This window comes from Ogataea philodendri (assembly GCF_020536065.1).
Source record: "Ogataea philodendri strain CBS6075 chromosome Unknown scaffold10, whole genome shotgun sequence".
NCBI lineage: Eukaryota > Fungi > Ascomycota > Pichiomycetes > Pichiales > Pichiaceae > Ogataea > Ogataea philodendri.
In genome coordinates, this window is record NW_025763818.1 from 302,551 (window position 1) to 325,952 (window position 23,402).

General features: G+C 48.2%; 23 protein-coding genes across 23 annotated transcripts; 11 read left to right on the forward strand and 12 right to left on the reverse strand.

Annotated features, from left to right (window-relative positions):
* Nucleotides 1–325: 325 nt before the first annotated feature.
* On the reverse strand, nt 326–4,426 carry OGAPHI_000840 (uncharacterized protein; the record flags this gene model as incomplete). The annotated part of the gene is made up of 1 exon (XM_046208979.1): nt 326–4,426. The coding sequence occupies one exon, from the start codon at nt 4,424–4,426 to the stop codon at nt 326–328; it is 4,101 nt and encodes a 1,366-aa protein (XP_046064497.1).
* OGAPHI_000841 (uncharacterized protein) lies at nt 836–1,150 on the forward strand (the record flags this gene model as incomplete). The annotated part of the gene is made up of 1 exon (XM_046208980.1): nt 836–1,150. The coding sequence occupies one exon, from the start codon at nt 836–838 to the stop codon at nt 1,148–1,150; it is 315 nt and encodes a 104-aa protein (XP_046064498.1).
* Nucleotides 1,181–4,291, forward strand: OGAPHI_000842 (uncharacterized protein; the record flags this gene model as incomplete). Its single annotated transcript, XM_046208981.1, has 5 exons — nt 1,181–1,813; nt 1,895–2,869; nt 2,954–3,457; nt 3,603–3,772; nt 3,943–4,291. 5 exons carry the CDS (start codon nt 1,181–1,183, stop codon nt 4,289–4,291), a joined length of 2,631 nt encoding a protein of 876 aa, XP_046064499.1.
* A 326-nt stretch (nt 4,427–4,752) lies between the features above and the next one.
* Nucleotides 4,753–6,348, reverse strand: OGAPHI_000843 (uncharacterized protein; the record flags this gene model as incomplete). The annotated part of the gene is made up of 1 exon (XM_046208982.1): nt 4,753–6,348. The coding sequence occupies one exon, from the start codon at nt 6,346–6,348 to the stop codon at nt 4,753–4,755; it is 1,596 nt and encodes a 531-aa protein (XP_046064500.1).
* OGAPHI_000844 (uncharacterized protein) lies at nt 4,777–5,217 on the forward strand (the record flags this gene model as incomplete). The annotated part of the gene is made up of 1 exon (XM_046208983.1): nt 4,777–5,217. The coding sequence occupies one exon, from the start codon at nt 4,777–4,779 to the stop codon at nt 5,215–5,217; it is 441 nt and encodes a 146-aa protein (XP_046064501.1).
* Nucleotides 6,349–6,507: 159 nt separating the features above from the next.
* OGAPHI_000845 (uncharacterized protein) lies at nt 6,508–7,866 on the reverse strand (the record flags this gene model as incomplete). Its single annotated transcript, XM_046208984.1, has 1 exon — nt 6,508–7,866. One exon carries the CDS (start codon nt 7,864–7,866, stop codon nt 6,508–6,510), a length of 1,359 nt encoding a protein of 452 aa, XP_046064502.1.
* Nucleotides 6,777–7,389, forward strand: OGAPHI_000846 (uncharacterized protein; the record flags this gene model as incomplete). Its single annotated transcript, XM_046208985.1, has 2 exons — nt 6,777–6,856; nt 6,936–7,389. The coding sequence occupies 2 exons, from the start codon at nt 6,777–6,779 to the stop codon at nt 7,387–7,389; spliced, it is 534 nt and encodes a 177-aa protein (XP_046064503.1).
* OGAPHI_000847 (uncharacterized protein) lies at nt 7,844–8,839 on the forward strand (the record flags this gene model as incomplete). The annotated part of the gene is made up of 2 exons (XM_046208986.1): nt 7,844–7,878; nt 8,524–8,839. 2 exons carry the CDS (start codon nt 7,844–7,846, stop codon nt 8,837–8,839), a joined length of 351 nt encoding a protein of 116 aa, XP_046064504.1.
* OGAPHI_000848 (uncharacterized protein) lies at nt 8,545–8,904 on the reverse strand (the record flags this gene model as incomplete). Its single annotated transcript, XM_046208988.1, has 1 exon — nt 8,545–8,904. One exon carries the CDS (start codon nt 8,902–8,904, stop codon nt 8,545–8,547), a length of 360 nt encoding a protein of 119 aa, XP_046064505.1.
* A 334-nt stretch (nt 8,905–9,238) lies between these two features.
* Nucleotides 9,239–10,036, forward strand: OGAPHI_000849 (uncharacterized protein; the record flags this gene model as incomplete). The annotated part of the gene is made up of 1 exon (XM_046208989.1): nt 9,239–10,036. One exon carries the CDS (start codon nt 9,239–9,241, stop codon nt 10,034–10,036), a length of 798 nt encoding a protein of 265 aa, XP_046064506.1.
* Nucleotides 10,037–10,101: 65 nt separating this feature from the next.
* On the forward strand, nt 10,102–14,608 carry OGAPHI_000850 (uncharacterized protein; the record flags this gene model as incomplete). Its single annotated transcript, XM_046208990.1, has 4 exons — nt 10,102–10,718; nt 11,120–12,580; nt 12,712–14,074; nt 14,195–14,608. The coding sequence occupies 4 exons, from the start codon at nt 10,102–10,104 to the stop codon at nt 14,606–14,608; spliced, it is 3,855 nt and encodes a 1,284-aa protein (XP_046064507.1).
* On the reverse strand, nt 11,267–13,009 carry OGAPHI_000851 (uncharacterized protein; the record flags this gene model as incomplete). Its single annotated transcript, XM_046208991.1, has 3 exons — nt 11,267–11,821; nt 11,889–12,578; nt 12,932–13,009. 3 exons carry the CDS (start codon nt 13,007–13,009, stop codon nt 11,267–11,269), a joined length of 1,323 nt encoding a protein of 440 aa, XP_046064508.1.
* OGAPHI_000852 (uncharacterized protein) lies at nt 14,113–14,355 on the reverse strand (the record flags this gene model as incomplete). Its single annotated transcript, XM_046208992.1, has 1 exon — nt 14,113–14,355. The coding sequence occupies one exon, from the start codon at nt 14,353–14,355 to the stop codon at nt 14,113–14,115; it is 243 nt and encodes an 80-aa protein (XP_046064509.1).
* A 29-nt stretch (nt 14,609–14,637) lies between the features above and the next one.
* Nucleotides 14,638–15,801, reverse strand: OGAPHI_000853 (uncharacterized protein; the record flags this gene model as incomplete). Its single annotated transcript, XM_046208993.1, has 1 exon — nt 14,638–15,801. The coding sequence occupies one exon, from the start codon at nt 15,799–15,801 to the stop codon at nt 14,638–14,640; it is 1,164 nt and encodes a 387-aa protein (XP_046064510.1).
* Nucleotides 15,802–15,911: 110 nt separating this feature from the next.
* On the reverse strand, nt 15,912–16,574 carry OGAPHI_000854 (uncharacterized protein; the record flags this gene model as incomplete). Its single annotated transcript, XM_046208994.1, has 1 exon — nt 15,912–16,574. One exon carries the CDS (start codon nt 16,572–16,574, stop codon nt 15,912–15,914), a length of 663 nt encoding a protein of 220 aa, XP_046064511.1.
* On the forward strand, nt 15,991–16,392 carry OGAPHI_000855 (uncharacterized protein; the record flags this gene model as incomplete). The annotated part of the gene is made up of 1 exon (XM_046208995.1): nt 15,991–16,392. One exon carries the CDS (start codon nt 15,991–15,993, stop codon nt 16,390–16,392), a length of 402 nt encoding a protein of 133 aa, XP_046064512.1.
* Nucleotides 16,575–17,098: 524 nt separating the features above from the next.
* Nucleotides 17,099–17,539, forward strand: OGAPHI_000856 (uncharacterized protein; the record flags this gene model as incomplete). The annotated part of the gene is made up of 1 exon (XM_046208996.1): nt 17,099–17,539. The coding sequence occupies one exon, from the start codon at nt 17,099–17,101 to the stop codon at nt 17,537–17,539; it is 441 nt and encodes a 146-aa protein (XP_046064513.1).
* Nucleotides 17,540–17,694: 155 nt separating this feature from the next.
* OGAPHI_000857 (uncharacterized protein) lies at nt 17,695–20,943 on the forward strand (the record flags this gene model as incomplete). Its single annotated transcript, XM_046208997.1, has 1 exon — nt 17,695–20,943. The coding sequence occupies one exon, from the start codon at nt 17,695–17,697 to the stop codon at nt 20,941–20,943; it is 3,249 nt and encodes a 1,082-aa protein (XP_046064514.1).
* On the reverse strand, nt 19,834–20,127 carry OGAPHI_000858 (uncharacterized protein; the record flags this gene model as incomplete). Its single annotated transcript, XM_046208999.1, has 1 exon — nt 19,834–20,127. The coding sequence occupies one exon, from the start codon at nt 20,125–20,127 to the stop codon at nt 19,834–19,836; it is 294 nt and encodes a 97-aa protein (XP_046064515.1).
* Nucleotides 20,622–20,912, reverse strand: OGAPHI_000859 (uncharacterized protein; the record flags this gene model as incomplete). The annotated part of the gene is made up of 1 exon (XM_046209000.1): nt 20,622–20,912. One exon carries the CDS (start codon nt 20,910–20,912, stop codon nt 20,622–20,624), a length of 291 nt encoding a protein of 96 aa, XP_046064516.1.
* A 77-nt stretch (nt 20,944–21,020) lies between the features above and the next one.
* OGAPHI_000860 (uncharacterized protein) lies at nt 21,021–23,354 on the forward strand (the record flags this gene model as incomplete). The annotated part of the gene is made up of 1 exon (XM_046209001.1): nt 21,021–23,354. The coding sequence occupies one exon, from the start codon at nt 21,021–21,023 to the stop codon at nt 23,352–23,354; it is 2,334 nt and encodes a 777-aa protein (XP_046064517.1).
* On the reverse strand, nt 21,794–22,234 carry OGAPHI_000861 (uncharacterized protein; the record flags this gene model as incomplete). Its single annotated transcript, XM_046209002.1, has 1 exon — nt 21,794–22,234. The coding sequence occupies one exon, from the start codon at nt 22,232–22,234 to the stop codon at nt 21,794–21,796; it is 441 nt and encodes a 146-aa protein (XP_046064518.1).
* On the reverse strand, nt 22,337–22,837 carry OGAPHI_000862 (uncharacterized protein; the record flags this gene model as incomplete). The annotated part of the gene is made up of 1 exon (XM_046209003.1): nt 22,337–22,837. The coding sequence occupies one exon, from the start codon at nt 22,835–22,837 to the stop codon at nt 22,337–22,339; it is 501 nt and encodes a 166-aa protein (XP_046064519.1).
* Nucleotides 23,355–23,402: the final 48 nt, after the last annotated feature.

Sequence of the window (23,402 nt, forward strand, 5' to 3'; positions counted from 1 at the left end):
CGCGTTTACTGCGCAAACACAAACAGCGCCTGATCCAGCGGTTTCAGCGCGAGGTCGATCAGCGGGAGGCGGCGTTCCGTGAAGCAGGCCGTAAACAAGCTGACGAAATTAACGCAAAGGTGAAAAATAGACTCAACAAGGTGCTCAGAAAGTTCTGGGATTTGAAGATCAAAAACATCTTGGAACTCGAACGCGAAACTCCTGTCCAACACCTCACACTACTTCGAATTCTCAAACACCTGGAATAACCAGAATCCGCTGTATAATTAGTCTAATTGCATAGTCCATAAAGAATCGCATTTCCATTTTTCTATAAAGAATACGTTCAAACATCCTCAGGAAGATCGTCCCAGAAAGTCTTTCCCTCCAGAGTCGGCTTGATGTAGCCGGCCCGAATGACGAAGTCTCCGAAGTGCTCGCCTTCTTGTCTCTCCAATGACCATCTTCTGAACATTGGCACAAGGATCTTAAATATTTGTTCCTCATCAACGTTGGTCTTGAACAGCTTGTTTAACCGCTCTCCCTTGTAACCTCCGCCGAGCATCAGGTTGTAGGTTCCCGGAGCCTTACCAACCAGTGCCACTTCGGCCAGCCATGGACGAGCACATCCGTTAGGACATCCTGTCATTCTCATCACGATCGAGTCGTTTCTGAGTCCGAGGTTCTCGAGTTCCACTTCCAGCTTGTCAATCAGAACAGGCAAGTATCTCTCGGCCTCAGCCATGGCCAGTCCACATGTTGGCAGAGCCACACACGACGACGAAGAAAGTCTCAAACTGGTGAAGTTCAGGTTGTCCAGAGTGTGCTCTTTCAATAGACTCTTGATCGAAGCAAGATGCTCGTCAGGAATGTTGGACAGCAAAATGTGCTGGTTTCCAGTCAATCTGAACTCACCAATTCCGTGCTCGACCATGTAGTGAGCGATCTTGTTCAAACCGGTCTTGTGAGGTCTCTCGACAGTGTCCTCGATTCTACCATTCTCGATGAAACAGGTGTAGTGGTTCAATCCCAGCTCGTCTTTACACCAGCCAAAGTAGTCGATGTTGGAGTCGATCTTGAATGGCTTTGGAGCATCGAACTTCTTGCCCCACAGCTCCTCAACCTTGCTCTTGTAAACATCAACTCCCATGTCGTCAATGGTGTACTTTAATCTTGCGTGCTTTCTGTTCTTTCTGTCTCCATGGTCTCTCTGGACAATCATCACCTTCTCGCAGACAATGTGGATGTCCTCGGCCGGACAGAATCCAAACATGGATCCTGTTCTTGGATAAGTCTTGGTGTTGTTATGAGTAGTACCCATACCTCCACCAACAAGAACGTTGTAACCAATGATGTTGTTGTTCTCCACAATGGCGATGAGTCCCACGTCGTGGGCCCACACATCCACATCGTTGTATGGTGGCAGAGTCAGCACGATCTTATACTTTCTAGGCAGGTAAGTTGGTCCATAAAGCGGCTCGGAGTCCACAATGGTGTCTCCTCCAACCTTGATCTTTCTTGGACCTCCCTCCAGTCCTCTCTCGACGTTCAAGTCGTCCAGCCACAGCTCGTGGTAGGCGGTGGTGTTTGGAAGCAGCTGTCTCGAAATGATCTTGGAAGTGTCCACCAACTGCGAGTGCAAGTGCGAGTTGGTTGGCAATGCAGAACACATAACATTTCTACAAACGTCACCACAAGCAGCAAGAGTGTCCATCAATGCAACGTTAATCTCCTTGATGGTCTCTTTCAAGTCGAACTTGACAATACCGTGCAACTGGAAGGTGGCTCTGGTGGTGATCTTGAAAGTGCCGTTTCCGTTCTTGGAAGCAAGCTCGTCAATCTTGAGCCATTGTGCTGGCGTGGAAATACCACCCGGAAGACGAACACGGGCCATGAATGAGTAGGCTGGCTCGAGACCCTCCTTCTTGCGCTGTTCTCTGATGTCTCTGTCGTCTTGCATATAAATACCGTGGAACTTGGTCATTTGCTGGTCGGAAGCAGAAATGGCACCGGTGGACGTGTCGTTCAGTCCCTCCTGGATAGTTCCTCTGAGGAAATTGGAGTTGATCTTCATGTCCTCGTTGGTGATTGGAGGTGGCTCGTCAGCGTTCTCAACAGAGACTCCCAGAGATTCCCAGATCTTTGGCTCCCAAGCGTTGTAGCCGGTGTTGAATCCGTCAGCGTCTTGGTCGTCACCGAGTCCCAAGTCGGTCAAGGCAATGGCGCCCAAGAGCGAGAGCTTCTTGAACAGATCCTGACCCGGCTTGTTGTAGTAGTGCGCATCTTCCTTTCTTGGCCAATACTTGGAGTCACCCAGACCAAACACACCAAACTTGAGGTTGGCAAGGTCCACAGTGCTCGACTTCAGGGCCTCCCAGAACTGCTTACCGTTGGTTGGAAACTCTCCCTGTCCGGAAGTAGAGGTAATGAAGGCGACGTTGGTCTCCAATTGCAGGTCCTCGAGAGAAAGGTCGTCCATAGCCAAAAGCTTGATCTTGAGACCCTTAGCGGCACCTCTTCTTCCAAGCTTCTTGGCAACGTTTTCGGCGTTTCCTCCGTCGGAAGCAAAGGCGATGGTCAATGGCTCTCCGCCCAAGTTCTCCAACATCTTGCTGAAGGCCTGCTTGGACTTCTCGTTGATCTTCTTGTCAATCTTGTTGTTCAAGGAGTTAAGGTTGAACTCGAGCTTTGGACTTCTGGCAGCAAGAAGAGTCAGTCTGTTCTCTCTGTCCAAGAACTCCTTCAGTTCGTTTCTAATGAACGAGGAGTCCAACTGGAACTGGTCGTCGTTCTCCAAGAATGGGTTGTATCTGTACAAAGGCCAGTATCCAGTGTCAACCGAGCTCTTGGTGTCTTTAAGGATCTCGAGATGGTCCTCGTAGTGAGGCAGGTATGCGAGCACAATGGCTGGTCCTTGCTTGAAGTTGTTGGCCTCCAAAAGAGAGGTTAAGGTCTGGGAGTACGACGAGTACAGAGCAACAGATGCGACGTACGAGTTGCCGTAGTTCATTGCGTACAATCCAGCGTTCTTCTTGCCTTGCTTTCTGTTCAGAGACGAGTCAGAGTCGATAATGAGAAGCTTGACTCTCTTGTTGTAGCTCAGAACCTGGTGCAACGTGGACAGTCCTTGGTCGAAACACCATTTGTCGGAACCAATCAGCCAGTTGGACTTTATGGTGAAGTACTCTTTCAAAGCAAGAACTTCTCTCACAATAGGAGTGTCGATCTGGGAAAGAATCTCAACCAAGTCAGAACCATCAACCTCTTCGCCGTCCTTGGCCTTGATCAGCCACGAAGCAAACTTGTCGCTCAAGTCGGAGGAAGAGAACTGTCCAAGGTTGTCTTCGACCAAACCGATCAGTTTGGCTCTCTGCTCGTCCTCGTACAGGAACTTACCCAAAGCAAACTCTGGCGAAGGGTTAAGGATTATGTTGTTCAGAATGGACAAGTTAGGAATGGCCTGGCGGAGAAGCTTGACGTAAATGTCCTCGTTAAGAGCGGCCGAGCGCGAAATGGTGGATGACAGCGAGTTGAAAGGCTTACCAAAGACCAAGTTTTGAGCGGGAGTTTCTTGGTCAAGGTTAGCGAACAGGTCTTCAACAACACTGGCTGCGTTTTCGGAGTCGATCTTGAGCAGCTGCGAAGAAACCACAGACGACAGGTTTGGTAGCAGGTCCAGAACGTCCAGGAAAAGAGGCTGGAAGTCCAATTGGAGAGAGCTCTGTTCGAGAATTTGCAAGGTGCCCTTGAAAGAGCCGATCAAAGACTCGAGTTTGTTCAAGTTGAATGGTCTGTACACCTTAACAGAGATAAGTCCAACTTCAGAAGGAAGCGACGGAGCCAGAGCGTTCTGGTTACCTAAAAGCAGGAAATAGTCTTGGACTCTGGTGAACCAGGACGAGTTGACGAGCTCGAACTCGGAGTATAACGTTCCAGTGAGCTTTTTCAGGGATGCGAAGGCAGACTCGAGGTCCTCACCTTGGAAATCGGAAAACGTGCTCAAAAGTTTAGAGTCGGAGTATTGCTTGACGGTGGAAGATTCGTCTTGATGGAAGTGGATCACAGTGGACTTGGAGAACTTGGCAACCAGCTGGGCCAACACAGAGAAGTCGAGCGACTCCTGAGCGTTGGACGAGATCAAAAGTGGGAAGCCAAGATCTTTACATGCCAAAACAGCAGAGTAGTCGTCATTGACAATTGGAGAGTTAATCACAAATTTCTGTGTTGTTTTGGACAAGGTTGGAAGTTGCTGGATAAGGTCAACAGACTTGAGTCCCAGAACAGTAGCGGCGGATTCCTCAATGAACTCTAAACAGTCATTAGAAGAAAGAGCCTCGATCTGAGACGAGGTCTGCGATGGATCAACAGAGTACGCCTTGAACCCGGAGACCGGAGCCAAGACGGTTGCAACCTGTGCAAAGGCCTGTTGAAGAGTGACAGAAGCCATGAGTGGTGCTGAAGAATAGCGATTAGTGCAAATAAAAGTTTTTAGATATAAGGCTAGTCTCACTCCGCGTGGAAGCCACAATGTGGCTAGTTCCCGTACTCAAAAACCGCTGCTTATGATATATGAGGCTGTTATTGGCGGGCTTTGAATGTTTAGGGTGGCGGTGCAAATCCCTACTGACGAAAAGTCACGTGAAATGAATCTGACCCCGGGTAATCGGGGTTTGGGCGAAATTTAGAGTAAAGGGGTAGCTAGACAGTATCAATAATGGTGTACAGGTGTATTTGAATAGGGTTCCAAAACGGGGGCATAAATAGTTCCCAGGATTACTCAACAACCGTTGGGTCTCTATGAGTGAACTGCATGATCAGATCATCTTTTGGGAAGAGGGTGGCAAACACCTTGATTTCCTCGCTGAGCGGGGTCACCTTGTGGTCAAAGTTGAGGAACATGGCAGCCTTTCCGATCAAGGCGGTGAAGGTCATGAGGACGTAGGTTTGTCCAAGACATCTGTGCACACCGGTTCCAAACACAAGCCAATTCTTTGGAGCGTCCCATGCTGGTGCTCCCTCGACCCATCTTTCTGGAATGAACTCGTCTGGGTTCTCGTAGACTTCAGGGTCGTGCAGAGCAGGATACACGGTTGGAATCACCATGGCTCCCTTTGGCACAGTGTAGTTTTCGCTGATTGGGTATGCCTTCTTGGTGACGTGCGGAACCATGATCACCGGTGGTCTATATCTGAGGGTCTCTCTGACGACCATGTTGGTGTACTTCATCTGGTCAATTAATTCACCGGTCAGACGAACGTGAGGATCGCCGTTTCTGATGCGCAGCTGCTCCTCTCTGATCTTCTTGATCACGTCAGGTCTGTCAGCAACAAGCTGGAACAGCCAGCAGCACAGAGAAGAAGAGGCGTCCTGGGATGCAAATAGGAAAGTGAAGACAGCCTCGGAGATTTCTCTGTTGGAGAACTCTCTAATCACCATTTTGGAGTCGGCAGATTTCTCACCCTTGCCGTCCTTGGCCTGCTTCATAAGCTGAACCCAGAAATCCATGACACACGAAGGTTCTCCGCCGGCGTTGATACGTTCCTTGGCCTGTTGGGCACAGCTTTCAAAGATTTTCATGGTCATGTCTGCGGTTCTTTTACCGTACCAAGTTTTTGTGTAAGGAATGATGACTGGGAAGTTCACGAGCTCCAGAGCTGCAGTGATCAAGTAGTAATCGTCGGCGATCGACTTAATCTGTTCACGCGAAATGTAGTCTCCACAGAAAGTTTTCAAAGAAATGGCGCACATGAGCTCTCTGAAAGCTGGGAAAAACACGCTTGGCTCGTCTTTGGTCATCTCAACAAACGTTTTGAGGTACTCGTCCATAATCTTCTCTTGGTCGGGAATGTATAACTCCAGTGCACTTTTCGTGAACAGCGGATTCAAACCTTTTCTGTAATCCGAGTGTTCCTTACCGTCAAGGAACACCCAGTTGGAAGGTCTCAGGATTTTTATAGCAACATCAACAACACATGGCTTGACGTAGTTTGGCGACTGGAAAATCTTTCTGGCAAGATCTCTGGTAGAGGCAATCACCACAAACTTATGGAAAATAGAAACGCACGACAATGGTCCAGAAGCCCATTTATCTTGGTACTCGTGGAACTTTGGATCCAACGACTCCAAGAACGGCCCAATAACAGGCCAGACCTTGTAGCGAGGACCTGCAATCGACCCTTTATAAATTTGGTACATCACCTGGTCGTACAAAACAACAGCGAGCGTAGCCACAGTGACAATCAACCACCATGAAGTCTGTTGCCATGCTGTAACAACAGTGGTCTTCAAACCCTCATAGTCGAAGTTTCTAAAGTTGTCTGTAAATAGAGTGCTGTTTGCAACCGGAATATTGTTAGTCAGGAACTCCATCTTGCTCGAATTGCAAAGAATAAGCTGATAACAATAACTTTTGAACGATTGACTGTTTACTCAAAAAAAAAACAGCCAATTTTTTACTCTTTAAACGAGGTTTACGAACGAAAAAAAATCCTCCAAAATGTTTTTGTACAAACCTCTACACCGGCCAGGCTATTTCGGTAGAAGCTCACCGTTTTGCAAGCTCACGTCCTTCCACACCAGCACAATAGCCACCGTGATGACATAGTTCAGAGTGTAGACGATGGTGGTGTTTGTGGCCATTTCTAACAGTAAATTGTTGCCGAAGTCGTAGTTGACTCTGATGCGCATAGCAAACTCAACAAGACTCATGACGGTAAGCAGAACGTATGTTGTGACGAGTTTGAGCCGCAATGATTGGTTTTTCAGCTGCTTATAGGTGTTGAACGCGTAGTAGCAGCATGCAAAGTACACCAAAACCAGCTCGAAGAAGATCAGACTCCCAAGGAAAGAAGCTTTTCCTCCCAGAATGGAAAACACGGTTGCTTCCTCCATTGAGTATAGCAGCAATTGAAGGAGCAGGACAGCTGACACAATGCGGAACACCTTGTATCTCTTAGCGTCCTTGAGGTTGCTGAAGAAGAGGAATCCAGAAGAGATGACCAAACAGTTGTACACGATCCAAACCGTGAAAATAGCCGTGAACGTGAGCGAAAACACGTCCAAAAACACCACCGTGAGGCTCGAATAGTAACCGTAGCCGTGTTTGTTCAAAAGAGCCAGAACAGTGACGGACTCCAAGAACGCCACAGACGTACCAGCAATAAAGAACAGCAGCTTGAGCTGCAAGGTGAAGTTTCTGAGCCAAACATTAGTGGAGGTAACAGCATTGGTCTTGTCGAGACGCACTTTCCGATAAAGATACGCGACAAAGAGACCAAAAAGCGACGCGTACAGCAAAAACAGAGTAAAGTCCCAGTACAGGAAGTGGTAGTCCGACACCAGCAGGTTACCGAAGCTCTGTTTCCAGTCCACAACCACGCTAATCTTGCCAACGTCTTCTGGAATGTTTGAGGCGATAAACACAACACAGTAAATAGAGGTGTCTTTAACTTCAAAAACGTGTTGGCGGTCAGTTTCCTCAGATGGCACGAAATTGTAATGTTCTAGCGGGAAGCTGTGTTTGTCGGCATCTATGAATTCGCTAAGTGGTATCCGTTTATCAAGCTCTTCAGCAGATGGGTAAGTACACAATTCCTTTTTGATTGAGCTTTCGTCACAGACCTTGATTGCAGGAGGCGGGTCCAACTTCACTTGCTCCAAATCTTGTCCAGCAATGATCAGCGTGTCGATGGAAGCCTCCGGGACGTCTTGGAATTGGATGGTAATCTCGGGGGTGAGGTGTTGCGAAATGAAAAACAACCGCGAATTTTCGTAATTGGCAACATACGCGCACGTCTGGAACGCCTTACCGTTTTCCAGCTCGTGCTGATCCTCTAAACCAAACGCCCCGGCCAGAAGAACTAGAATGCTTAGCAACGAAAGAATCATGTGGTGTCAAAGGTAATAACCAAAAATAATTCCCGCGAAAATGTTTGGGACAGCCTGACTGGGGCAGCTGTTTAGCGAATTTGGGACGTGCTGTCTCGCAAAACAGACCAGGGTTTTGGGTTTTGCTTTCTGTCCCTCATTACTGGCTATTAGCTGCCTCTACACGGGGTATTGTCCTGTTTGTTGTCTTATTGTACCACCTGTCATCTCAACATGGACTACCGACGCGACTGTACCGACCCTGCGCGCGACAAGTTGCCAAAGTTAAAGCGCTTTCCTAGTAGGGCTCCGATCGCCGTGCCAGCGCATTGGCGACACCAAATAAACCCGGTAAAACGCGCCCTGTGGCCTTGGCAGCAATTGGGATACCATCTGGTGCTGCCATAGTGATCTCAGGTGCAATTCTACGCGACCTATCAACACGTCCACTGCGCGTCCGGGTAACCGTTGGTCTCGACAAATAAAAGACAACTAATTAGTAAGTGGTCGATCTCAAGATCCCAGTAAGACGTGTTGTCGTCGGACACGCTCACCCACCCTGCTACAAGTTGTGGATCTTTTGGACGGTCGCTCTGGAAACCGGTAATAAATTAATCTACCTCTATAATCTGTTCAACAAACTATAGCCTTTGTAAGCACGTTGCCTGCACAATCTAGTCCACAAACAGCTCTAGCCACCTATTTCTTAAGAAGGAAGAATGCACCTGCTGCGAGCAAAACACCAACAGCAGCAATTAGTGGGAACGACGAGCCAGACGACGACGACGAACTAGCAGCTGCAGCTGGCTTCATAGTAGCGCCTCCCTTGAGTTCTCCGACAACAAGACCTCCAAGAATCTCGAGAGCATCCTCGGAGTGTCCGATATCGTCAAATGGTTCAGTGGCGTCGGTTCCAGCACAGTCCAGAATCACCTCTTCTCCTCCTGGATGTTCATCCAAGTATGATCCACAGTCGTACACTTTTCCTTTGTAAACAATGTACAAGTCATCTCTAGTGTTGTGGGCCGCAACCTCTTCTGCTGTAAACACTGTGCTCATGATCAACGGATTGAAAAAGTAAAAAGGTCTAAAAAGATCTAAAACCGTCGTGTTTTTTTTCTTATCTTGTCTTCGTATAAGTTTCTAAATCAGGTAAAAATAATATGTGACGGAATTTTACTTCGAATGTGAACATATCCCCGAGAAATCGGCTATACGCAAAGATGGCATATGTCTGGTTAGTTGCAGCAACTCAAAGGTATCAGGATGGGCCTACCTCATCCCAGCTCTGGTGTTTGTTCACTACCCAACAAATAACCAGCTTCTACATCTCTGCACCAGCTTCATTCAGATCAAAAAAAAAAATTTTGTAAGATTTTTTTTCTAAATAATAATGGCCCGTAAAGCTGTGTCTACTCCGCCTTCCAAGAAGGTTTCGTCCCGCTCGCCTATCCTCACTAGAACTAGATCTAGCAAGATCGGTAAAAGTTTGAAGAACGAGGAAGAAAAGCAACCTGTTCCAGAACCAGAAGAAAGTAAACCCGAGCATGAGAACGATGAAATCGAGCTTCCTAGCGAAAGTGAGTCTTCTGACGACTCTGACGAGCTCGAAGGGTTTGAGTCTGCTGAAGAGGAGCCAGAGCAAGATGACGCTGAGATAATAACCACCAAGAATACTGTGCATACCGTTACGAAGCCTGCTCCTGTGAGCTCCCAACATTCCGCAAAGAGCTCGAAGAAGTCCAAGCACGGCGTTGTTTACGTCGGAAGACTGCCTCACGGATTCTACGAGGAAGAGCTCAAGAAGTATTTCAACCAATTCGGAGACATAACTAGACTCAGAGTGTCGAGAAATAAAAAGACCGGAAAATCGAAACACTACGCTTTTATTGAGTTTGAGCACGCCGAGGTCGCCAAGATTGCCGCCGAGACGATGAACAACTATCTGATCTTTGGCCACCTGCTGAAATGCTCGGTGGTTCCTGCCGAAAAGGTGCACGACGAGCTGTTCAAGGGAGCCAACTCGAAATTCAAGCCAGTGCCATGGAACAAGATTGCGCAATTAAAGAACGACAAGTCCAAATCGACCGCTAAATGGGAAAAGCTACAGAAGAAATACCAGCAACAGAACGAGAAGAGACAGCAGAAGCTGAAACAGCACAACATCGATTATGATCTCGCTGCTCTCTAGTCACGGGGTGTGAGGTGTGTATAATTTTCACTGGCTAATCAGCAAGAATAAACTCTAATCAAATCATGACTGTATTTGAGCACCCGGTGTACGAGAAACTCTCCGATTACAGGTTCTATCTGTGCTCGACCTCGCCGCGGCGCAAGGAGATTCTCGAGATGATTGGGTTCCATCCCGAGATCTGCCCGTCTGATTTTGAAGAGAACCTGCCAAAATCAGACTTCACCGTAGAGGAGTATGTCAGGGAGACCGCAAAGGGCAAGTGTCTTGCTGTGTGGGACCAATTGAAGAAGGAAGGTAAGACAGACAAGGTTTTCCTGCTTTCTGCCGACACGGTTGTGGAGAACGAGGGAATCATTTACGAGAAGCCCAAAACCAAAGAAGAGAATTTCCGTGCTATTTGCAAGATGCGGGACTCGAAACAACCGGTGCGTGTTCTTTCTGGTGTGGTGATGTTGCTGAGTGACGAGACAACGCAGGGGAAGCCAGATAACTGCAAAATCACCGTGTTCACCGAGGTGACGGAAATTCTCATGGAAAGATCTGTCTCGGACGCGTTTGTGCACCAGTACACCGAGACAGGCGAAGGACTACAGGTTGCTGGTGGGTTCCGTATCCAGGGATTTGGAGCCCTGATGATGCAGGGGGTGAACGGAGACTATTACAACGTTGTGGGGCTTCCGTACACGCGGACATTCAAAACGATCTGTGACATGTTAAATACACATCTATAGACAGGTAGCGTAATTGTTATATGAAATTTGCGCCCTTAGAAAGTTGGCAATGGGGAGAGCAAGCTGACCAAGTTTGGTCTGTTGGAAGTGGCTTGCCATCCGACGTAGATGATGAAAGGAATCCAGCCGTAATGGGCGATAGTCTTGCTGGTGTCGAGGACTTTGGAAAATCTCTCCTTGGACTCTTCAGATAAGTTCAGACCGTTGACCATGGTTTTGTTCAAAATGGAAAAAATGGATGAAAAAAAAATTCGTCCTTTGGCCTTGGGCCGATCGTCGCTACCTTTAATCAAAGGAAAAGATCGCTCCGCAACCCACGATTTTTTACGGCGAGGAAAAAAAACAGCAGGCGATTGTACGATTTTAGGGAAGGCTCTTGCTCAATTAAGTTTATTTTATATAAAATGTCTGCCATTGCCACATTGAGATTGGCTTCACGGCCTGCTATGCGGGTTTCCAGAGGCCCAGTGCTTAGATTTGCAGCCTTGACAAGATTCTACTCCTCCAAGTTTCCTGAACATACGGTTATCGGTATGCCAGCCTTGTCTCCAACCATGACCCAAGGTAGCTTGGTCAAGTGGCACAAGAAGGTGGGAGACGCATTGTCTCCCGGCGAGGCGATTGCCGAGGTCGAGACCGATAAGGCCTCGATGGACTTTGAGTTCCAAGAGGAGGGGTTCTTGGCTAAGATCCTTGTTCCGGACGGAACCCAAGACATTCCTGTCGGTAAGCCTGTTGCCGTGTACGTTGAGGAGTCTGGCGATGTCGCTGCTTTTGAGAACTTCACTGCTGCCGACGCTGGCGACAGTTCTTCTCCAGCCCCAGCTGCCAAGGAGGAGGAAGCTCCGAAAGAGACCAAGGAAGCTCCAAAGGAATCCTCCAAGGAATCATCCAAGGAGGCCTCGAAACCAAAGTCCACATCTTCTGCTCCATCTGGAAGAATCTTCGCCTCTCCATTGGCCAAGAACATTGCTTTGGAGAAAGGTATCTCTCTTAAGGAGGTCAAGGGTACCGGTCCTAACGGCAGAATTGTTGCCAAGGACGTTGAGAACTACAAACCAGCCGCAGCTGCTGCTCCTGCTGCAAGCCCATCTGCTGCTCCTGCTTCTGCAGCTTACACTGACATCCCATTGACCACCATGAGAAAGGTCATTTCTAAAAGACTCACAGAGTCCAAGCAGACCTCTCCTGACTACATTGTGTCTTCTAGCATCTCTGTGTCGAAGCTGCTCAAGCTCAGAGCTTCGTTGAACAGCAATGCCAACGACAGATACAGATTGTCTGTGAACGATCTGCTTATCAAAGCCATTGCCAAGGCCTGCGAGAGAGTGCCAGAGGTCAACGCATACTATCTTGAGAACGAGGGAGTTATCAGACAATTTTCGAACGTTGACGTTTCTGTTGCCGTTGCTACTCCTGCTGGTCTGATCACCCCAATTGTGAAGAATGCTCACACCAAGGGTTTGGAGACCATCTCCAAGGAGGTGAAGGATCTCGGAAAGAGAGCCAAGGAAAACAAGCTTTCTCCAGAAGAGTTCCAAGGAGGAACCATCACCATCTCGAACCTGGGAATGAACCACGCCGTCACCTTGTTCACCTCCATCTTGAACCCTCCTCAATCCGCCATCCTGGCCATCGGTACTGTCGAAAAGAAGGCGGTGCCAGACAAAGCCAGCCCGCACGGATTTGTGTTTGATGACGTGATTAATATTACCGGTACTTTCGACCACAGAACCGTGGACGGTGCCAAGGGAGGAGACTACATCAGAGCTCTCAAGACCATTGTGGAAAACCCATTGGAAATGCTTCTGTAAGGTACCTATGTAAAGAATGTTAGATGTGATCTATGATCGCCGGGTAAAATTGCTCACCTTATTATCGGCTACTTTTACATTTATTTTTCCCCATAAAACAGGCAACTCCGATTCTCCTCATATTCAGATTCAAGATGGACGGGTCGTCCGGGCTTGATGAAGTTGAGTTGACTTATCTGGTGATATTTTCCACGCTCATCACTTTACTGCTGCTAGTTTCCATTTTCTCGCTCATATACTACCTTTTCTTTAGAGACTCCCTCTATGACGCCAGTGAGCTAGAGTCCAACCAAATATGCGATGTTTTGAAGTACAGCCCTTCCAACTACAGAAACGACGCGCTTTACAAGTCGCTTAGCGAGATCGACAGACTTCGGTTCATTCTTGCAAGACAGTTTTTCGAAATATCGCCCCCTGTATTGCATTTCAACACTTCAGGCGAGATAGACACCACTTATTTGCTGATCAGAGACCGCGGCATCAGCAGTTTCTACTTCGAGACGTACCAGGACCAGATGTCCGAGCTTGTGCAAAACTTGGAGGACGCTGAGCTCGACGAGGTTTCTGAAACCACAGCCCTGTTACAGCCCAAGAAACCAAACTACCGTCAGGCGCAGTTCAAGAAGGTGCCATATTTTGTCGAGGACCTGACCGAGATCACGTTTGTGGGCCGGTCGCAGAGCTCTGCAATCTTGAACCTGCCTATCCCCATCAGAAACAGAAAGAACGACACAGTCTACTTCGAGACAAAGCTGTACAGTTTTGACCACAATAAATGCACAGTTGCCATTGGATTGTGCACCAAACCGTACCCGAACTTTCAGATGCCGGGAACATGTCCGTACTCAGTTGCAGTGCAAACAGACGGTTTCCTTAGGCTGAGCAACAAGCCGTTTTTGAACGACCCCGATCTGCCGGTGATTCTGCCACAGCTGATCGAGGGAGACGTGGTCGGAATCGGCTACAAAGCATCCAATGGGTCCGTGTACATCACGCACAACGGTAAGCGGATCGTGGAGGCCGTGCGCAACTTCAAAACAGAGCTGTATCCGTGCATCGGCGCTGTAGGCGCACCGTGCAAAGTGACCGTTAACCTTGGCCAGATGGGGTTTGTGTTTATCGAGGCCAACGTGAAGAAACTCGGCTTCTGTGAGAACCAGAACGAGGGAGCCATTGGCGCCCCGCCGTTCTACTCGCCAAAAACGATCAAAAACGACATTTTGCTCGACCAAGGTGAACAGCTCCCGCCGCACTACCCCTCGGACGAGGAGACCTTCTTTGGTCCCAAGCCGTCCACGGAGAAACAGATCAGAGTGCGCGGCGGCACACCAGACTCTGATCCGCCAGAGTACCTGGCGGAAACGAACGAGAAGACTGACTCGATAGAGGACCCCAGCCACACGAGTGTCATGGAGCCCACCGAATACGAGCAACGTATTCACATCGCCGATCCGCTCAGCCCTGCCATGGGCACCAGCAAGAACTCGGGCGTCGACCTGCCCAATCGCTAAAGACGACATCTCGTCTCCTACATAACGACTCTTACGTAAGGTGCTTTTTTTTCCAGGTAAAATCTGTCTGAAAATTTCGACATGACGCTGATCAAACAGAGCGACTGGTTCATCCAGAAGTCGCTGGACCTGCTCAAGGCCAGTCCCGACGATACCACTGTGTCTATCACGTACACGCATTCGAAATCGGGGTCGAAATCGACCACTAAACCGCCAAAAGCCGTCATCAAGTTCAAGACGTTCAATCCAAAGACAGGCATCTGTCTGACGTTCAAGACGTACAAGTCGAAGGAGTTCAACAGACTGGTCAACGTTTTGGGTCCGCGCGGAAGTTCAATGACCAAGACCGACAACCAAGAAAAGAAAACCATACATCTGGACGGGTTCTCCAGTGTGATGAGTAACGTCGAGTTCAAGCCGGAGGAGGCACCGGCCCAGCCTGTGGCCGCTGCGCAGGAAGCACAGGAGTCCGCTGGCAAGAAGAAGAGTAAGAAGAAGGGCAAAAAGAGGTAGTGTATTATACGTAGATGGATGCTAATTAATCACCACGATAAGTCTGGGTTTATCTCGGAATGTTTGTTGGCGGCCGCACTGAACAGGCCCGGCTTGTGCGTTTTCTTGTAGATCATCGTGTCGTCGAGCGGGACGCTGTCGTCGCTGCCGTCGTCGGACTCGAAGTTGACTTTTTTCTCGTGCGAGCAAACGGGGCAGGACGCCTTGGCTGGCTCTTTGGGCTCCTGTGGCTCCTTGGCAGTCGGTGGGGCGTTTGCGTGCTGGATCCGCACCTGGCTCGGCTTCTCGCCGTTCGCCTGTTTCTGCTCCACCTTGATCACCCCGTCGCCAACCGTGATCACAGTCACCATCTCCGGGTTGATGTGGATAGACTCCTTTTGGTTCAACAGGCTAGCTTTCTCGGTTTCGAGCGCCTCGAGCTGCTGCTGCGTCGACAAGGCCAGCTGTTTCATTCTCTCCTCGTTCATGGCCAATTGCTCGTCCAGTGTCTGGTGCGACGTTGTCTGTTGCGTCTGTGGTGGCTGCGCGGCCTCTTGTGGAGACGTCTTGAGTCGAGCGAGCTCTTCCCTAAGCTTCAAGGTCTCAGCATAGTACTTGTCGAACTTGGACTTCACAAACTCGGTGGCTGACGTGATCGATTGGTTCTCCTCCTTGGCCTGTTTCAACTTGCTCCGCAGGTTGTTGTTCTCTCTGCGTAAAACCCCGTTCTCGTCCCGCACCTCCTGGAACTCGGTGCTGATCTTCCTCACCAGTGAGTTCAGCTTCTCGCCCTGCGCGCTGCGATCGTAGCTCAATGCTTTGTATGTCTGCTGGAACAGCGATCTGCTCGGATCGTCGTCGTCTGCGCGCGAAACATACTGCTTTCTGTCTGCCTCAAACAGATCGTCCACGAGTTTCTCCGACTCCTTATGTCCGTACGAGGGCTCGCGCTTCTTCACGGGGCTCAGGCTGTACGAGCGGCCTATTTCGATTGAGTCGTCCAGCGCACGGGGCGTCTTGCGTGGACTGGAAAAGTATTTGTGGTATTTCTCTGGAACGTGTTGACGAAGAACAGGCTCATAGTCTCCGTGGTCGCGCCAGAATTGATCGCTATTCAGGACTTTTCCACGGAGACTGCCGTACGGCAACGGATTGTTGTCCAGAATGGCCTGGTAATTCTCCTGGTACTGCTTCAAAGGGAGCGTGTCTAGCATGAAGGGAGAAGCGCTTCAAAAATATAAACAACACGATTTTTATTATTATAAAAATCTGGTTCGAGGTGTACAGGATAATATTTGGGTATGATGGTCTAGAACCTAGGTATCTAAATAAGTCCCACCAAGAGACCGAGTCCGAGACCAGCTGCGTTGGCAGCAAGGGCAACGGCTCCAGCGGAAGACTGGATGGCGATGGCAGAAGACTCGTTAGCGATAGAAGAGGAGGTGGTGGAGGTGGCCAAAGTGGAAGATTCTTCAGAGCTCGAAGAGGTCACTGGGGCAGCAGAAGAGGAAACAACAGTGGACACTGCGGCCACGGACGAGGAAGATGGCTCAGCAGTCGAGCTGGCAGCAGCGGAAGAGCTGGATTCAACGGCCTCGGAAGAGGAGGAAACAACTGCCGAGGAAGAGGATGGAGCAGCACTGCTGGAAGAGCTCGAGGAGCTCGAGGAGCTGGAAGAACTCTTAGAAGAGCTGGACGACGAGCTCGAGGACGATGCGCTGGAGCTGACGTCGACGTCGACGTCCTTGCAGACGTCGAAAAATGCCTGCAAAGCGGCCTCTTCGTTGTCACCACACTTGGATTGAAGACAAGATTCTAAAGCCGAGGACTCCTTGCTGCAAACACAGCCGATCTGATTCAAAGACGAACACTGGGAAGATCCCTTCACGACCTCACTAGCACAGGCCAACAAGCATGCTGGAGGAGTAGCGAGAGCGGGAGAGATGTGCGAAAGCACCAAAACGAGTGGCAAGATGAACGACTTCATGTTGTTACAAAAACAGGGAATGAAGAATTGTGTATTTATATTACTTTTTTTTGTTATTGTCCGGATGAGAATTTGTGCTCTATTCGGAAGTTATTTTTAGAAGACCGGGTAACTTGGGTTTCAAATTGCGGGAGCGGAGCCCAAGGTTTTGTAGGGGTTCAGGGGAAAATGCATTGGGGGCAGAAGATGCGATTGGCTAGAACTATTGACAAGTAGCATCTTGGAGCTCTCCAATTCACTAGTCAAACTACAGTTGGGAAACATCTCGAATTTTTCCAACTTCTTCCCAGCCAATTTTTATATGTGGTGAGATTTAAAAATGGCGGGGACCTCCAGGGTCGAGACCATGTAGCAAAATAATAATCTGTCAAACGCCAAGGAAATAGCTGCTTTACACGGCGACAAACCAACATCTCGTGGAAGTGTGTAGAGGTTTGTGTAGTTTGTATTCTATTGAGGAGACACAATGTGACATTTCACACGTGATCTCCAAAAGTTGACCAAATTCTGTTTTAGATACTCCCATGGGATTTGGATCAAATCGAATTTTGAAGGAGTTGAAACAATTCCAGGCTAGTGACAGTCTGCAGCTGATTCCTTCGGACGATATCTCTGTCCAGTACGTGGATATGAAGGTGGGGAACAACCCACTGTATCCGGAGACCTACCGCTTGAGATTTATCATTGAAGACGATTACCCATTTGCACCGCCACAGGTCCAGTTTGTCGGGCCCAACAAGATCCCTATACATCCACACATCTACTCGAACGGCCACATTTGCCTTAATATACTCTACGATGGATGGTCTCCGGCCAACTCGCTACGTACGGTTTCTCTCTCCGTGCAAAGCATGCTCAGTGGCAACACAGACGGATCGCGTCCCGAGGGAGACCACCAGTACTGCAAATCGGCCCCAAAGAACCCATTACACTCAAAATGGGTCTTTGACGACGACTCTATATGACATCATCGATTCTAATAACCACCGACTTTTTACGCTAATTTCTCTGCCTTGAAAATGTTAAATTGTATATAGTTCGCTATTTCTTTTTTATGCTCACAAGACTCCCGGCTTTAAAACGTTTTGTTAGTGCCCAAAATATTCCTTCTTTCCGTCAAATGTCCCAATTTACAGTCTTGAGCCAAAATCTGGAAAAACCTGATATCGATGATCGTCAATACAGATTGCTCAAGCTGCCAAATGGACTGGTATCACTGGTGATCTCTGATCCTACCACAGACAAGTCTGCTGCTGCGTTGGACGTGAACGTCGGTGCTTTTCAAGATCCAGAGACATTACCCGGGCTGGCACACTTCTGTGAACACTTACTCTTCATGGGAACCAAGAAGTACCCGTCAGAGAACGAATACAGCTCCTACCTCTCCAAAAACTCCGGGTTCAGCAACGCCTTCACATCGTCAGAACACACAAATTATTATTTCGAGGTTGCAAACGAGGCAATGCACGGAGCACTAGACAGATTCTCTCAGTTCTTCATCTCGCCGTTGTTCGACCCAAATTGCAAAGACAGAGAGATCAATGCTGTTGACTCAGAAAATAAGAAGAATTTACAGGCTGATATATGGAGACTTCATCAACTCAACAAATCCCTCACAAACCCAAATCACCCTTACCACAAGTTCTCCACAGGAAACAAGACCACTTTGGGAGACCTTCCAATCAAACAGGGACTCGACGTGCGGGAAGAGTTGCTCAAGTTCCATGCCAAGTACTACTCTTCTAACATTATGAGACTGGTTATTATTTCTAATGAATCGCTCGATACAATGACGTCATGGACTGTGGACATGTTTTCAAATATTGCCCAAAAGGACGCCAAGCCTCCTATCGAGACCAAGTCACCATACCAAGCATACGAGTACAACAAGTACCTGATCCATGCCAAGCCGATCATGGAACTCAGATCTTTACAGGTGTCGTTCCCGATCCCGGATACTAGACCATACTGGGAGTCGAAACCTGCTCAGTACTTGTCTCACTTAATTGGCCACGAGTCTGAAGGTTCACTGTTGGCCAACTTCAAGCAGAAGGGATGGGCCACCGGCTTGAGCTGTGGCCATGAACCAATTTCTGCCGGATATTCATCTTTCATCATCAACGTGGAACTGACAAATGACGGTCTCGATCACCACACGGAGGTTCTGGAGCACGTGTTCAAATACATCAGAATGCTCAACGTTCAGGGTCCACAGGAATGGATTTTTCAGGAATTACGCGACAAGAGCATCACCAGCTTTAAATTCAAACAGAAGCGTGGTGCCAGTCAAACTGCTAGTCGGCTGGCTGGCTCTCTCCACGGGTTGGAGTATTATAACACCAAGGGACAACATCCATTGGAGGAGATGCCGGTCATTCCACCACGTGCACAGATCTCTCCTGACCAGCTTCTGAGTACCTCCGTGATCAGAAAGTATGATCCTGAAGCTATCAGCTACGTCCTTTCTTTCTTGAATCCAGAGAACTTCCGTGCAACATTGATCTCACAGAGAGACTTCTCGAATGGCAATGTTCTCACCGAGAAATGGTATGGAACTGAGTATCAACCCACCAAAATTGATAGCAAAATCATTGACTCGCTTCACAATATTTACAAAGGCTCTGATTATGAAGAGTACCGTTTACCAGACCGCAACATTTTCATCCCAACTGAGTTCTCGTTGGTTGAGCCTCCTAAGGACGAGTCCAGCGAAATCGTTTATCCCAAACTCATTTTCAACAGTCCAAGTTCCAAGGTCTGGTTCAAAATCAACACAAAACTCGGTGGTCCAAGATCGGGTGTTACGCTCAAATTTAATCTTCCTGGATCCACCTCGACTCCGTTGAATTCTGTGTTCTTGTCGCTGTTTGTGGAGATGTTGGACGACGAGCTCAACAGTGTTTCTTACCTTGCAAGCCTTGGTGGACTGAACCACGAGTTCGGATTGGCTCGTTCTGGAATGACTTTGTCAATTAGTGGATTCTCTCACAAGCTGGAAAACTTGCTCGACAGAGTTAGCGATACCCTGATAAAGTTCACCAATGACGAGTCGATGTGGAATGATTATAGAGAAGAGAGATTCAAGGTCATCAAGGAGAAAATGCATAGAAATTTGAAGAACTTTGGTTACACTGTTCCTTTCCGTCAGATTGGTCCAATCTTATCCTCTCTGATTAATGACGAGTCGTGGATGATTGACGAAGAAATCGAGTGTTTTGATGCCGTTACTTACAGCTCATTCAAGAGTTTTGTGTCCAACCTATTTGGCATCTGTTTTGTTGAAATGTTCGTTATCGGAAATTACACCAGACACGAAGCATCTCATATCAACGAGCTTATTTCCTCCAAGCTCCATCAAACCATCCCATACACCGAGTCCCAGTTCACTAGAGGCCGTTCCTTGGATCTCCCATACGGACAAGAATTCCATTTCATCAAGAAGAATATTGATGAGGACAACATCAACTCGTGTGTTGAAACGTACATTCAGTTGGGTGAGATCACCGACAATAGAGAACGTGTTTTGACCGAGTTGGTTTCCCAGATCGTGCATGAGCCGTTTTTCGATCGTCTGAGAACTAAGGAACAACTGGGATATGTTGTTTTCTCTGGCGTGAGACAGACAAGAACTACCTTTGGCCTAAGACTTTTGATTCAAAGTGAAAGAAGCACCGGATATTTGCTTGATAGAATGGCCAGATTCCTCACCAGAATGGGTCACTCCATTTCTACCATGACTGAAGAGGAGTTTGACAAGCACGTTAATGCCGTGATTAACAAGAAGCAGCAAAAGGTGAAGAATCTTTCTGAGGAGAAGGCCAGATATTGGAACTCTATTGCATCTGGCTACTATGATTTCGACAAACGGGAGCTAGACGTGGAAACATTGAAAACCATCAAGTTGAAGGAGGTTGTCGATTTCTACAACTCTCGCATCTTGGACAAGGATAACCATGGAAAGCTGGTTGTTCACTTGGAAAGTCAAGTCATCCCAAAACAGCCTTTGGTCCAAAACCTATCAAGCATCATCTCCAACTTGTTATTTGACTACCCCGAGTACGATTCTTCCGAGGTCAGCTCAAACGAGCTCACTAGCCTGGTCGAGAAGAAGATCACAGAGGAGACCACAGTGGACGAACATGTTTTAGATTCTTTGCTTGACGACGAATTTACAGCATTAGTTCCTAACTTCAAACACAAAGCACAGTTCATCACGTCCATTTTGGCCGAGTTGAAGAAAGAACATACTATTCCAAATCCGATCACCAACGTTGGCCAATGGAAGTCCCAGATCCCATTGACAGCTACACCAAGCACTCGCATCCCTGAACAGTTCATGGATGAGACTTTGATCGAGGCAAAACTATAGAGCAGATAGATATTACATAAGCACATGCAAATAATCTAATTTTTTTGTGGAGATAAAACAGTTGCAACTAACCTGAAATGAATGACGAGGAGGCCCCTTTAATTGGGCAGGAGGTCCAAACATTTGGCGCTATTCCTATAGGAACCGTTTCTAAAGTGCGAAATAAGATCAGGGCCCACAGAGTGAAAACCCTGGTATCAGCAACCGGAATAGTGTTAGGCTTGCTGGTGCTACTAAACTGTTTATACCTCCTACGAATCACCGACCAACTCTATATTCAAGCAGCGAGTTTTGAGCTTGACCATGTTGTTGTGGATCGGAACTCATCAGAGTCGATTTCCTGTACCGTCAATGGTACTCTGGCGTTTGATTACGATCGCATTAACAACAGATACCACAGAAAATGGGCACGGATCCTACAACATGTGCACACAGTGGAGGCTACGTTTGACCACGATATTGAGCTTTCGGCACTGATACAAGAAGATAAACTATCCATCTCGAAAACTCGAATTAACAGTGCGTTAAAAGTTGATTTGACAGCACCACAAATCCTACAGATATCTATTGACACCATTCCATTGGCCGGAGCTTCAGAACTTTTGAATAGACTCAGCGTGGAGCCCCAGTTTATTAGATTTGCCGCCAAGGTGCCTGCCAGTGTCAAAGTTGGCAGATTCTGGTCCGGAAAACATACGCTGCAATCCCATTTTGACGTGGAATTGGACGGAAACCAGTTCATTCAGGAATTTTTAGCCGGGATCGATTTTAATGATTTTGCATTCACCCTGGATGGGGACCAGGTTACTGGAAACGGAACAATTACGCTGCCGGATCTCAAGTGGGTCGATTACCAATCAGACGCATTCAGCTGGACCATTTTGCTTCCTGCTTGCAGCAAAGCAGTCGCTGTTGCCAAGTTAGAGATCGACCAGTTCACTACAAACTCCGGGGAAGTGACTGTGCATTTCAGGATCCCTTCTATTGATCCTGACTTGAAAGAAGATTGTGGAGATGGCTCCACGATCGAGAACGTGGCAAAGACCATTTTGTCAGACGCTCCAGTGCGGCTCGTATTCCGAGGTGATGAACTGGACAAGCAGCCCAAGTGGATGAATGACTTCTTCAAGACTTTGGAATTCCATGCGAGTGTGCGCTTGAGCCAATTTGGGATCCCAGGAGGCGGCTTAGGCACGATGGGAGTTGACTCCTTGGCCATGGACGTGACAGATGACGACTCACTAATAATCGATAGCAGCTTGCATATTGGGCTTGATCTACCAAACAACATACTTATAAAGAACATCAATGTCCCTCTAATTAAGGGGGTCGTCGAGCTTGGACAGTCATGGGGGTCGCTGGAAATGGATCACTGGCAAATCGCCGATATAAACTATGACACAATGCAGGTGAATGTTTTGCTGGATAACACCGCATTCAAGATCCGAGACCCTGTTGCCATGGCGAAGATCGCAAACGACTTCATTGCAGGTAAGAACATCAGTGTTCCAATCAACTCGACAATCGACATTGAAGTGGATTCGGATTTCTTACAGGGCACATTCACCGGGTTGCCTGCAAATCTCACATACAATGCTACAGGAACGCCGGTCGATTCACTGTACGGAAACTTGCAAATTCGGTTGGACGATGTGCAGCTTTTGAAGTCAACGAGCGCCAAGTGCGAAATCTTAGTGTCTGCCGGAATTACCAGCGACGTGAATTTTGATAGCGACATCGAGGGACTCAAGTTTGATCTACTATTTAACGGATCAAACGTCGGTAGCATTGAGCCTGGCCCTGTGCATCTGACTCCCGGAATGTTCTTCAACACGAGCTCGAAATTGACCTTGGACCCGGTGGATAGCCTGGTCAAGCTCAAACTCGAGCACATGCTCGAAAGCTACCTGTCAGGATATTATCCCGAGATCGAAGTCACCGGAAACAGGAACTCCCGACTGGGGAAGCTATTATCTAATGTTCATGTGCCGATGCAATTACCCAAGGTTTCACGTCAATCTAACACCCCCGCCATCCTGTCACACGACAGTATTTTCCTGGTGGATTCCACGATGCATTTAATGTCGTCGGAGATCGAGCTGACGGTGTTCAACCCGGTGAGCAACAGCGACGTGGTGGTCGACCTGATCGAAGCGCAGGCCAGCCACGAAGATACAACTCTGGCGTACATCAGCAAGGAGCACCGAATAGTGATACCACCCGGTTTGTACACCACCCCGCGAATCCCTGTCACTTACGTAACCAAGGGAATTGGGGCCGATATTCTACGGAAAGCACTTAACGGGAAGTTGGACATTGACACAATCGCCATGCTGCGGGTGCATTTGGGCGAGTTCGAGGTCGAGATCCTGTACACTGGAAGCGGGACGTCAACCAAGATCCGGTTTTAGGCTTCGGTGGCTGGAACCGTAATTTATATAGTCTATATTGTGGCTAGT